Here is a 13,730-nt window from a genome sequence, read left to right as displayed (position 1 = left end):
CTCTACGGCGCAGGGACTCGTACCTCCAAGAATTCTATGTACAGCCCTGCATACACTGTCAGCACTATATAAGGGGGATATTTTTCTACTTTCTGCCAGGTAATAGATTCCTGTCTCCAGCGTAAGTTACTGGAAGAGGTGTAGATGTCTCACAGTAAAGGCATCTTCTGCACCAAACTATTAAGGGTTTGTCCCTCATCGGCAAAACTGAAGTGTAAGGCGCTAAAAAGTTGAAATAATGTTAATTATATAAATTCAGCCGCCCTGTTTGTCCCAGAGTACTTTGATAAATAGCCCTGTGTGACATTACACATAAAGAAGAAACATATAAGCTTTAGAAAGTTCTAGACCATCATCTCCTGTTGCTCCATTAACCGCTTCACTGCTGGAAGGGTCTGCATCGTATTATATGGCGACATACGCGGTGCTCTGGCAGTAACCAGATTAAAAGGTAATAGCAACGTACGACAAATCTAGACCTCTCCAAAACTTACCAAGTAGACAAACACCATTAATCTTGGCCATGTCCCTGATAGAGATGGCCAAACAGTCAAAATCCTTTTTGATCCAACCCTCTCTAATAGAGCGTCTGAGATCAGATGCATTGTAAGGAACCCCAAGCCTCTCTAATGTCATGTCTGAGATCAGACGGATTGTAAGGAACCCCAACCCTCTCTAATAGTGTGTCTGAGATCAGATGCATTGTAAGGAACCCCAACCCTCTCTAATAGTGTGTCTGAGATCAGATGCATTGTAAGGAACCCCAACCCTCTTTAATAGCGCGTCTGAGATCAAATGCTTTGTAAGGAACCCCAACCCTCTCTAATAGCGCGTCTGTGATCAGGTGCATTGCAAATTCTTCTGTATTTGGTACAATTTTCAAATGACCGGAATATTGCCGGGAACCCTTTAGGGATCCCCGGGGAACCCATGTTAAAAACACTGTGTTAAACAGATTGTAGAAGCCTGAATCTGCAGGAGACTGGTTGCCCTCTTCCCCATCTTCTGTTATCACTCACATCGGTCCCTACCAAGAAACCTCTTTGTAAAAACAGGCGGAGAAGCCTTTGAACTTATCCCAGTCTCATCCATCTTGTCAGCAGAGCCGACAGAAACCCCCCTTCCCGTGCTGTGTGCCGTCTCCATGCCACACGGGTCTCTCCCTACATTAAAAAGCATATTCTAAACTCCTAGGGGTCAAATTGTGAAAGACAAATGACATCTGCCCCGTCGGGGGGGTTCTCCGATGTACACGCCCTTCAGTATATTCTTATTCTAAGTGTTTCCCACATAACCGGGAGACTTGGCCGCTATGAATATATCTTACATGCTACCTACTCAGAATAAAGGAATGGAAACCTTTATGGTAACCATTACCAAGCTTTCTAATTGCAATTTAATGCAAGGCAGCAGAATGGCAACATTTCATCAAACATCCATAACCACGGAGGAGCAGTTGACTTCTTTTTAAAGGTCTCTCAGCCTGTTTGTAAATAAGAGCTAATTATGCTAAAGGATGACAAACTCTATGGCAGGAAGTCAATTAAAATGTTGTATTTCCACCCACTACACAAGCACACGCAGTTGGGGGGTTTTGGCTGGGGATTTTTATTTCCAGTCCCCTGCCCATGACTTGATGTAATAGTGAATGGGAAGACATACACATGGAAACTGCAGAATATTCACAGTGCAGAACTGGGGCAAGTTCAGAGTGTCAGAACAGCGAATGTCTACCCTTCCACCCCGCTCGTGTACTGGGGATAACCCAACAAGTCCACTAAGAGCGTTTACATGGGGGCAGGTACACAAATCAGTTCAAACAAAAAAACCAATAGTCACTAAAAAGAGTGTGTACCAGCTCAAGATTGGTAAATTATTAAATAAGGTATTCAATAAATCTGATATCAGATGGTGCACTTAGAGTGTAAGCTTAAACAAAAAGATAAAAGTAGAAAAAATAAACCTCATTGACAATGCACTCATAAATGTACCTTTTTTTATACATTGAATACTAATAAAAGGTATCAATAAATCTCACATTGGCAAAAGTCAGGACATATATAAATACACACAATAAAATCACTGGTCATGTGTCAGTTGACTCCCAATCCAATTGATATACCTCCTAATCATCAGAAAAACCATGTGCAGGTGATCAGTTTTAGGAAGAAATAAAATACGCTGTATGAGAGACAGGCCCAGTGCTGTATGAGAGACAGGCCTGGTGCTGTATGAGAGACAGGCCTAGTGCTGTATGAGAGACAGGCCTAGTGCTGTATGAGAGACAGGCCTAGTGCTGTATGAGAGACAGGCCTAGTGCTGTATGAGAGACAGGCCTGGTGCTGTATGAGAGACAGGCCCGGTGCTGTATGAGAGACAGGCCTAGTGCTGTATGAGAGACAGGCCCAGTGCTGTATGAGAGACAGGCCTAGTGCTGTATGAGAGACAGGCCTAGTGCTGTATGAGAGACAGGCCTAGTGCTGTATGAGAGACAGGCCTAGTGCTGTATGAGAGACAGGCCTAGTGCTGTATGAGAGACAGGCCTAGTGCTGTATGAGAGACAGGCCTAGTGCTGTATGAGAGACAGGCCCGGTGCTGTATGAGAGACAGGCCTAGTGCTGTATGAGAGACAGGCCCGGTGCTGTATGAGAGACAGGCCTAGTGCTGTATGAGAGACAGGCCTGGTGCTGTATGAGAGACAGGCCTAGTGCTGTATGAGAGACAGGCCTAGTGCTGTATGAGAGACAGGCCAGTGCTGTATGAGAGACAGGCCTGGTGCTGTATGAGAGACAGGCCTAGTGCTGTATGAGAGACAGGCCTAGTGCTGTATGAGAGACAGGCCTAGTGCTGTATGAGAGACAGGCCTAGTGCTGTATGAGAGACAGGCCTAGTGCTGTATGAGAGACAGGCCCGGTGCTGTATGAGAGACAGGCCTAGTGCTGTATGAGAGACAGGCCTGGTGCTGTATGAGAGACAGGCCTAGTGCTGTATGAGAGACAGGTCTAGTGCTGTATGAGAGACAGGCCTAGTGCTGTATGAGAGACAGGCCTAGTGCTGTATGATAGACAGGCCCGGTGCTGTATGAGAGACAGGCCTAGTGCTGTATGAGAGACAGGCCTGGTGCTGTATGAGAGACAGGCCTAGTGCTGTATGAGAGACAGGCCTAGTGCTGTATGAGAGACAGGCCTAGTGCTGTATGAGAGACAGGCCCGGTGCTGTATGAGAGACAGGCCTAGTGCTGTATGAGAGACAGGCCCGGTGCTGTATGAGAGACAAGCCTAGTGCTGTATGAGAGACAGGTCTAGTGCTGTATGAGAGACAGGCCCAGTGCTGTATGAGAGACAGGCCTAGTGCTGTATGAGAGACAGGCCTAGTGCTGTATGAGAGACAGGCCCAGTGCTGTATGAGAGACAGGCCCAGTGCTGTATGAGAGACAGGCCTAGTGCTGTATGAGAGACAGGCCTAGTGCTGTATGAGAGACAGGTCTAGTGCTGTATGAGAGACAGGCCTAGTGCTGTATGAGAGACAGGCCTAGTGCTGTATGAGAGACAGGCCTAGTGCTGTATGAGAGACAGGCCCAGTGCTGTATGAGAGACAGGCCTAGTGCTGTATGAGAGACAGGTCTAGTGCTGTATGAGAGACAGGCCTAGTGCTGTATGAGAGACAGGCCTAGTGCTGTATGAGAGACAGGCCTAGTGCTGTATGAGAGACAGGTCTAGTGCTGTATGAGAGACAGGCCTAGTGCTGTGAAGTCTCATTCTATTTTAACAGGTGATATATATATATATATATATATATATATATATATATATATATATATATATATATATATATATATATATATATATGAGGCGGCTCAACCACATGTTCTGAAGCAGTGCTACTCTGAAAACCAGACCTGTTGGGGGGGTTGGGGTTACAATTAGGGTTGCCAGGTGGCTTTTCCGAAAATACTGGACTCAATGGTGAAAGGTGCGTCAGGTCACTATGTCCAGAGAGGAAAATACCGGACACATACATGTCCAGTATTACAGTACCTCTCATTTTTTACTGGACAGAGTATCCAAATACAGGACAGTCCAGTTCAATACCGGACACCTGGCAACCCTAGGTACAATACCAAGACTTTTTTTTTGTTTTTAAGAAAGAAGATGACCTGGGGACTCTCTGACCCTCTATAATCACAAATATGTCATAAATAATAAATAAATAAATGATATCTATACATATATAATATAACTAATTTGTACCTTTAAGAATAATTTGCAATGGCGATGAATTTTAAACAATTGTCTAACAGAATAAATGAAAACGCCGGTGTGTGTACAGTTCTCATGGAGAGGAACAGTCTCCAACCACAATAATAAGGAGATGTTGCAGTTTTATGAAATGATTTGTGTTGAAGGTATTTTCTTTTTTTTATATATAACTGGAGGTTGCAAAAACAATGGCTGCACCTGCATCTCTGTTTGTGAACTTAACTCGTTATAGGCAAGTGTTAATGGATGAAGCCTCCTGCCTTGGATGTGTGTTGACATGTAACTTGGAGTTGGACATCTCTGCACCTGCTCAGAGACGCAAAGCCATGGTGATGTATGCAAAGCTTGCACCCTGTAATCACCCCGCACCCTGTACTCACCCCGCGCACACAGAAGGCTCTTTGTCAGGCTCCCGTCCCAGTTAGGAACATATATACTAATAACCAGTGAATGGTGTAGCCATGTGTAAAATTGGTGTACATATCTCTTTCTCATGCTGGCAGTAAACCTGGTAAGTATGCAGGGTTGCCAGCAACAATCATGGAGGTTTGCCCTCAAACCCTGGTGAGGTGTCATATGTCCCAAAGGAAGTGACAACATGCTTTGTGTCCACCCTTAGTGACACAGAGGGTGTCTGTTTTCTGGAGGTGATATAAGACACAGCACTGCCTAAAGTTCAGTCCTGTTGGTGTTCTGACTCTGTTCAGGAGAGTCATGTGGAGGTCTGCAACAGTGTTGCAGAGGCTGATGCAATAGCTGGAGGCTGTGCAGCTCAAAGCAGAGAGACAAGCTGGTGAATCTCCTTGAGAGGAGAGGTGGAGAGCAACTCTATTTGAGGAGAAGGAACCGGCTGAGCTGCTAGCTGTGAGGGGCAGCTGGCCCATACCACCAAGCAACAATAAAGATGCCCCGTTCAAAGACAACCCCACTGTGTGAGTGTGAAGTTACTCTCCAGCGGAAGGCACCACCAAGAAGGAGTTCCCCATCAGACCCATCTCCCTGCGGACGCAGAGATCCTGATGAGGTGGAGGCGCTGCACTGGCTATAGGTAGGACTCACGCACACTACCTCAGCTGCCTGTCTGGGTTGACATTCCCCACACAACATCATGCGGGAGACTCAGGAGTCCTGTTGCCAACAGGTGCACCACCAGACACGACCATGTAATGGGGACTGGTTAGACCAGAGGAGCCAATGTGAGATTGGGTGGGTCAGCCAGGTCAGAAAATCCGTTACATTTGGAGGTGTTGCTGAGATACCTGTCAAGAGGACAGGCTTTTGCTAGGCACACTGGGAAACAGGAGAGTGTATGCTGCCACTTTGTGCTGTGTTGGGACGGGACCCAGGGGTAGTCAGGGGAGCTGATGGAGTTGTCAGACCGCAGGGACAACCTGGGAACCTGAGAGGAGTTGGGAGTCTGGAGCCGGGCTATAGCTGTCCTAGTCACCTTGAGGTAGTGCTAGTTGGCAGGACGCCTAAAGGGATAAGCTGGTAACGTAGGTCAGGAATCCTGGAGAGGGTCTGCGCAAGGCTGACCAAGAGAGGTAGACGCCCAAGTACTGCATGGAAGAGCCAGAGTACTCTAGCCCATTCCAGACCACTTACCGAATGGAGCACAGACTGGGAGGAAGGAGATACAGCAGACACAGAAAGAGTGAGCCTAGCCTGAAGTAGTGCAACACGAGTCAGACCTACATTAGGTACACACGGTGGTGCACAAGGCAATCTTTATTGTATCGGTATGGCAGCTGCCTCGCAGAGAGGAGCTCTATGTACAATCAGAACAAGTATAGTAACCAAATGGCGACCGCAAGAATGGAGGATCTGCGCGGTGCGGAAGGTCCAAAATGGCGGACGGAGGCTGATGTAGAGAGCGCACATGGCGTGTGTGCGGGTGAAGAGCAAGCTACGGAAACGACTTTTGCGAGCCTGCTGTGGAGTGGCGCCAAGGCTGTGGCCGTGCCGTTTTGGTCCTGTCTGGGACCTAGGGGTACTACCCCTGAGGACATTGAGGAGGACATTGTGGTGATGTGTGGGGAAAATGATGGATTTGCTTGTCAGTCGGCGTACAAACAATCAAAAGCTACCTCAACTGTTAAAGAGATTGACAATGCAAACCAAAATGGCGGCTCCCGCTTCCCTGGGAGACCGCGTGGGCCAGTTGCAGACAATGAATACAATACTGGACTTGCAGAGAGTTGGCCAGGAGTGACGCCAACAGGAAAACCCCACCCTGATGGGGGGTATGGCGCGAAAGCTGCAGCCGCGCCCTCATGGACTATGACTAACTCAGCCCCAGTGCTGGGTCATCCGATAAACTTATGGGACCGCCCCCTAATCTCAACCAGGGGGAGTGGTTTCCAAATATGCCCCGTGGGAACGGATCTAGCTGAGCGAGGAGCTGGTGAACCGGTGGTGCCACTACAGAAAGTAGTCCCTGTAATCAGTGCTGCCTGCGGAGAAGAAGACAAGGATTTTGCAAGAAATTGGCCGGGATTGGCGCCAAATAAGGAGTGGCGCTCAGGGGGCAGTGGCGCGAAAACGGAGGCCGCGCCCCCCAGGATTGTGAAAAGTTCAGCCCCTGTGCCCGGGCATCCAATAAATTTGTGGGACCCTCCCCTAATCTGCACTAATGGGAGTGGTTTCCAGCTTTGGCAGATGCGGGCGGAGCTAGATGAAGGAGGGGTTACCAAACCAGCACCTGCACTTCAGTCACGAGGAGCCAGCGAGCAGAGCAGACCACTGCAAAGAGTGTCGCCGCTCGTTAGCATGGCCAGCAAAAGCAATGACGAACCGGACATCTCTGCCCACCCCTATTCAGCTCCAGGAGGCGTCCTGGTGCTCAGGGCGGCAGGCAAAGAGACGGTGGCGTGCTTATGCATGCAGTGTCGTCTGCCGCGTGGTCCGGTCAGCACCGCGTCTCGATGCCCTCAATTTTTTAAGTCAATTCGACCACGGGTAACATTGTTTTTTTGTTTGTTTTTTAAGGTCAGCAAACGTAGCAGCGCCTATTTATGCTCATGTGTGAAAACCGAGAGCTCCCATTGGTCGTAACGCAGAGCCTTCGGCTAATTACAGCAGCTTAAAGCTCGCCAGCTGATTGGATAAATGCTCAGTGTGTTAGAAGGACGTTATCACCACTTCCAGGCTATGTAAATATCACTAGTATATGGAAATAAATGCAGAAATACAAGGGTTTTATTGCTAATGATCTTTCCATTTAATTAATTGCTGGGGCTATGGAGGTTTCATAAGTGCTCTAGTTGTAAGGTCCTGCATCCCACGGTGACAGAGGAACTAAATAGCACCCATTTTGATGTGTCTAATGTTGGATAAGTGTAATTTATTAATTATTCCTCAAGTCTGGTCTAGCTGGCTGTCCCGAGAAGAGGGTTAGACAGCAGGTCACAATTACTGAATGGCTCACAGGTAGGAAGCCGCACGGCGGCCATCTTTGGTCAGCAAAGCACCTCTTCTTAGTATGAATTCTCTGGAAGGAAGGTAACTAGGGGTGCCAGGTGTCCAGTATTGAACCAGACTGTCCGGTATTTGGACACTCCGTCCAGTAAAAAATGGGAGGTAATACTGGACATGTGTCACCCGGCTAAAGTTACAAATCCCTGTATGTCAGTCCTGGTAACTGCAGGCAGTGCAGGGGTTAATCCTCACTAGGCCTCAGTACCATTTACACTGTGTCTATAATGTTGCTTCTAAAGGTCAGTGTTAGCCCCGCCTTTTTTCTAGAAGCTGCTAGAATGGGTCACCTGACATACCGTGTGACCATATTGCAGCAGTTAATCTGCCCAGTTACTGGGGTTATTGGGCTACGTTCCCAAGGTACAGTATAGCCCTCGTTACTCCTGCACCACGTGTGGGGAAAGTGACCCTATAGATTTGTCTCCCACCCCAGTTTACGTCTGATGAAACCAGTGTGTGAGCCAACGTGTTATATGGTCTTGTTTCCTTAGGTCTCCACTTTCTTTCAAAGATTAAAATTAAACTAAAATGTAATCTTAATAAAAAAGGAAAAGAATATAGTTCTCCATATAACCACATGTAAAGTTCTCCATACGCTGCCTATAACCACATGTAAAGTTCTCCATACGCTGCCTATAACCACATGTAAAGTTCTCCATACGCTGCCTATAACCATATGTAAAGTTCTCCATACGCTGCCTATAACCATATGTAAAGTTCTCCATACGCTGCCTATAACCATATGTAAAGTTCTCCATACGCTGCCTATAACCACATGTAAAGTTCTCCATACGCTGCCTATAACCACATGTAAAGTTCTCCATACGCTGCCTATAACCACATGTAAAGTTCTCCATACGCTGCCTATAACCACATGTAAAGTTCTCCATATGCTGCCTATAACCACATGTAAAGTTCTCCATACGCTGCCTATAACCACATGTAAAGTTCTCCATACGCTGCCTATAACCACATGTAAATTGTACAACATTGTGGCATTTAATACACTGCAAGTCCCGCTATCTTAATATCCTGGTAACTGAATCATTTGGTATACAGCACACACATTCAGGCAGTAGAGATGTTTATAAGATACTGCGTTTTTTTTTTTTTTTTAAAGGCGCAATATTAGTCAGTCTTATAAATTAAGCTTTTTTTATTGAATATCAATAAATTGTGCATAACTATAAAAAAGTTTCATCAGTACAAAATGTGGCACATAAAAAAAATATAAATACCAGTGTACCTTTGAAATGTAAACATTCTTTGTAAGGATTATGTAGGAACCATATACAGAAGAGAAGATACCTTCGACTGGCACCTGTCAATCATAAACAGTATCTTTTTGTTCCACCTGTCTCTGGACCAGGCTTTCCACAGTCTGCCATTGTATCACTTGACAACTGCTTGCTATTCGTCTCAGTTCTCATGAAAAGCAGTTGTTTGAGTCACAGTAACAGGTGCTTCGAGTGCATGACTGCTTTGTAAACAGGATTGTTCGGTGAAATGGTGACAAACGCCTTTTATGAACATACTTAATCTCGGAGGCACAGCGAAGAAACATCTGATCTGTAACAAGTGTGATTATTGCAGTTACACCTTCTGCTTGCTGCACTCATTTGCATATATACAATCATAAAATAAGAACAATTAACACTTGTTTCTGTCCTTCATAAAAATATACATTTCCATCTCTGCTGCAGTCACAATATATAAGAAAAATACTTTTTTTTTTGGCCCATTGTACGACTTGCAAAACATAGGATTGATTAGATTCAGAGCATGAAACAAGTGGAAATACAAGAAACCAAATGTGCCGCCATGTTAAACATTAACAGCGCACCTGTGACATGCAATAAGGCACTCAAAGGTGGATTACCGACAAAGTTACAACCCTTTAAACTAGGATTGGAGTGTAGCCCGACTCAAAGAGTCACCTTAGTGCAGTATAAGTGGGAATAGTTTGGGGGCCCAAACCAAGGGATCGTTGTGAACGTGCTAAACACAAGGGCTTCCTGGAGGACAAGCTCTTGCAGAAACAATAGTAGTCCGTGTAACAATCCTTTGTGCATTAAGTCTTTAGTGGGTCCCAGAGCACCCCGTCTCTTGGTGTTTGTGGAGGAGTGACATCCTGGAGAAAGTCCTTGCGCAGGTCTTGCACTGATATTTCTTGACATCGGAGTGTGTCTGCAGGTGGGCTCTGAGGTTGGAGCGGTCAGCAAACGCTCGGTTGCAGTGTGTACAGGAAAAGGGCTTTTCACCTGGAAGGGGAGAAACAGAAGGATTCATTATGGGGAATCAATGAGCCATTGAGAAGAAGCATTGGGTAAATCATTTTAATGTATTGAAGCATTTCCCATTTGATTTTACACGTGCCCATCACACAGTAGTAAAAAGAGGCTTACGTGTAGTGTGAAAATATATATTTTTTCCCTGTGTACATAATACATTTTAATTTAAACTGCTCTGTGGTGTGGTAGAAAGTGCGGAATTAAATCCGCTTTTGACCTTTCTTGCACGTAGATTGCAAACTTCTGCATTGTCTTTTTTTTAGCATAAGAAGCACTCGAGGTAACGAGTCTATGGCCCATTCAGATCGCACAATTAAGGTTTTCCAGTTTCCTATAGAGTCTTTAGCACTTGAAGAGGGTGTGAAATCAGCTCCAAACAACAATTAAAGTATCCCTGTGGCATGAATAAAGGGACTGGATGGGTGTATTGTAAACATGATCCTTTTTGGATTAGAAAGTAGCTTGGCAGCTGGGAGCAATACTAGCCCAAGCCTTGGGCTTCCCAGTAACAGGTGCACGATCCGAACTGCACCAACTGCACGTAAACACCTGCCGGCCCCTCAGCACCAGCCTTACTCCGGCTCACGGGCGCCCTTAAAGAATGGAAATCAGTGATGCTGAAATAATCCATTTCTACATCAGCTTTTGTTACCGCTCAGTTTATCCTGAAAGGTTTTTTTTCTGGAAGATTATAAACAGCCATTTACACCTCCAGATAGCAAACTAAACGCAGGAGCCACAGGACACAGTCCCTTGAATAGAGAGGCATGTGTGGTATATAGCCAATAAAGCACCTGTACTAAAAAATGCCCTGCAATCAGTCATCCTGCGGTGCGCTATGGGGGTTGTGTTATATTTACAGATCAGGAGAACTGTTTGCTACAAGTCGCTTGCATAGATTATACCCAAAGCCACTTCTAACATCCACCTGGCTCCAGTTTACCAAGGACATGTGTAGACATCCCTGTTTTTGCAACTGCCATTGTAATTTACAGGCATAATCTTTTGGGAGATTAGGTGAAGCTGTGGATCTGCACCCAAGGTCACCCTAAGCACACAGTGTGATTCTTACCTGTGTGTGTTCGGATGTGTCCCTGTAACAGCCACGGTCTGGAGAAAGCCTTGCCACAGATCTTGCAGACACATGGGAGTGTGTGGCTTCTGATGTGCATCTTCAGGGCTCCCAGGCTCACGTACTCCTTCTCACAGTACTTGCAGCTGAAAGACTTTCTTGTCTGGGAGTCACAGTGCAGTTGCTTGTGCTTGGAAAGTCCTGCAAAGGTGGAGTATGACTTGCTGCATTGATTGCACTGGAACTTCTCAGCCTCTGTGGCTGAAGAAGCTGGGCTGGGAGGGTCAGAGGTCTTTCCTTCATCATCCTCACTGGAAAAGGACGTGAGATCCAAAGGCTTTGAGTCTTCACTGGAAGAGGTGATCGGGGACTTCTTGTAATCAGGCTCAGTGGTGAAGAACGTAGTAAGAAGGCCAGTGTCCCAAACAAGAGGTGGGTAGTATGCTCCTGAGCTCAGGATGTCTGGCTGGGGTAGAACAGGTAGGGGGTATTTGTCATATAAAAAGGGTGAGACATACACTGAAAGAGAAGAGAGCAACAATATGAATTACAAGCACATTCATGATTTTTTTATATTATATATATATATATATATATATATATATATATATATATATTATATATATATATATCCGTATTAGTCCAGTTGCGATAGAGTACTGTAGAGGAGAACTCTCAAAAGCTTGTCCTATGACATAAATTGTAAGTCCAAATAAAAAACTTATCACCTAATACTGAAGTACTCATTTATTCTGCAATATAAATATATATATATATACATATACACACACTATGCATAATTAATTATCAAATTGCAATTTTTTTAGCACAAAATGAGCTAATAACGCATTTATTTTATAGAAGCAAAAATTAGCCAATGCATTTTTTTCCAGTTTACTGGGTTTTTGAAGCATTTTGTATACTTAACCCTTTAGTGCTAGGAAGATCCAACAGCACTGTCCTTGCAAACCGTACCCCCCACCCCCCAGTGAGAGTACCCCCTGTGGGATATACCTGTCTGGCTCTCCAGCTCGCTGTAGTTGGGTTTCTTGCTGGCAGAGAAGTGTTTCTTCACTAGGAAGGATCTCGGCATCTTGCTGAGGAGGTTGGGGAGCTGCAGGCAGTGGGAGAGCAGATCCTCGCATGGGATCCAACACGCTGGAGTTTATAGGGAAGGCACAGCCAGCCTGAGCTCACCACTGCCTAATATGCAGCCTGCGGGCCGGGGGCGGGCCTATGCAAATGCACATTGTCACTTGCCAGCCTATCAGCGTGGGGGGAGGGGCGTGCTGAGTCTCCTGCACTGTAAGCAGGTGCCTGGAGCACTGAGTTTGTGCTGGACAGTGATTGCTGTGGCTCTCTCCACCCAAGTCAGGGAGGGAGGGGGACCCACAAGCCCCCTCCTCATACCTGCTGCAAAGTGTTTGCTGGTGTCCATCAAGTGCTGGCAGGTCTTGGTAACCCATTAACTATGCTCAACAAAATAAAAGAGCACCAGCAGATCAAACTGACTCCACGGGGTCCTCTCCACACATGGGGTCCTCTCCACACATGGGGTCCTCTCCACACATGGGGTCCTCTCCACACATGGGGTCCTCTCCACACATGGGGTCCTCTCCACACATGGGGTCCTCTCCACACATGGGGTCCTCTCCACACATGGCTTTCAGCAAATAGAAATGGTGGGGAACCCTTCTTCTCTGCATTATAACCAAACACAACCAAATCCTTTGTATCAGCTCTAAGCTAGGCGCTTTCCCCCAACAATCCAAGACACAAGTGGATCACACAAAAAAAGCTTAATCTCACCCCCCCCCCCCTCCCCACCCCCCTAATTAGTGGCTGGATTTCCCAGTAAGGACTGGGACCTTTTCATTTGCCCAGAGCAAGTTAGCAAAAAAACAAACAAACAAAAAAAACATCACATTTTCTGGTGTCAAAAAATACTCATTCTAGAATCAATGAATGAAAAGATTGAAATCCTTTAGGTTTGAGGGTAGTGGGGTTTAGCACGGGGTTATTCTGTGCTCATGGGAAGTCTCACTCAGTAACCCCATTAATGCCATCAACCTTCTAACACCCGAATAAAACGTTACGGATATTGCTCAGGATCACCCACTTTTCACATAACTACATATATTTCTATAATAAAAAAGACGTATGGTTCTGATGAAGGGAATTGGACTGTACGGGTTACTACGAATGATCATTTTACAGCTGCACCTTTTCCGTAATCAGTCCCGATAAATGTGTTCCACGTCCCAATGTCACCTTAATATTTGCTGGGGATCTGCTTAGTTGTCCTTGTACCACACTAAGATTGTGTCTGTCACCGTGAAATCGCAGTCAGTTGTAGTGTGTGTGTGTGTGTGTGTGTGTGTGTGTGTGTGTGTGTGTGTGTGTGTGTGTGTGTGTGTGTGTGTGTGTGTGTGTGTGTGTGTGTGTGTGTGTGTGTGTGTGTGTGTTTTGAAAGAGCCTTTTGTGGTTGTTGAACTTTGATTTGTTTAGGCAGGGGCACAATGTCACCCAGGTGGCACCTGTCCCTTCTACATTCCACTGACACCAGAGGACGGACAGGTGACGGCCGCCTGCAGATTTCTTTCATCTTATTGGTGCCTCTCATCTTAGCCG

At 46.0% G+C, this 13,730-nt stretch overlaps 1 protein-coding gene across 1 annotated transcript; it reads right to left on the bottom strand.

The window, feature by feature from the left end:
- Window positions 1–8,854: 8,854 nt before the first annotated feature.
- On the bottom strand, window positions 8,855–12,315 carry SNAI1 (snail family transcriptional repressor 1). Its single transcript, XM_075571266.1, has 3 exons — window positions 12,114–12,315; window positions 11,100–11,618; window positions 8,855–9,997 (listed from the first exon to the last, which is right to left on the bottom strand). Exons 1-3 carry the CDS (start codon window positions 12,190–12,192, stop codon window positions 9,816–9,818), a joined length of 780 nt encoding a protein of 259 aa, XP_075427381.1. The 5' UTR covers window positions 12,193–12,315; the 3' UTR covers window positions 8,855–9,815.
- Window positions 12,316–13,730: the final 1,415 nt, after the last annotated feature.

This window comes from Ascaphus truei, chromosome 15 (genome assembly GCF_040206685.1).
Source record: "Ascaphus truei isolate aAscTru1 chromosome 15, aAscTru1.hap1, whole genome shotgun sequence".
Classification (NCBI taxonomy): Eukaryota; Metazoa; Chordata; class Amphibia; order Anura; family Ascaphidae; genus Ascaphus; species Ascaphus truei.
Note: the sequence above shows the minus strand (reverse complement) of the source record. Positions and strands in the feature narration are given on the sequence as shown.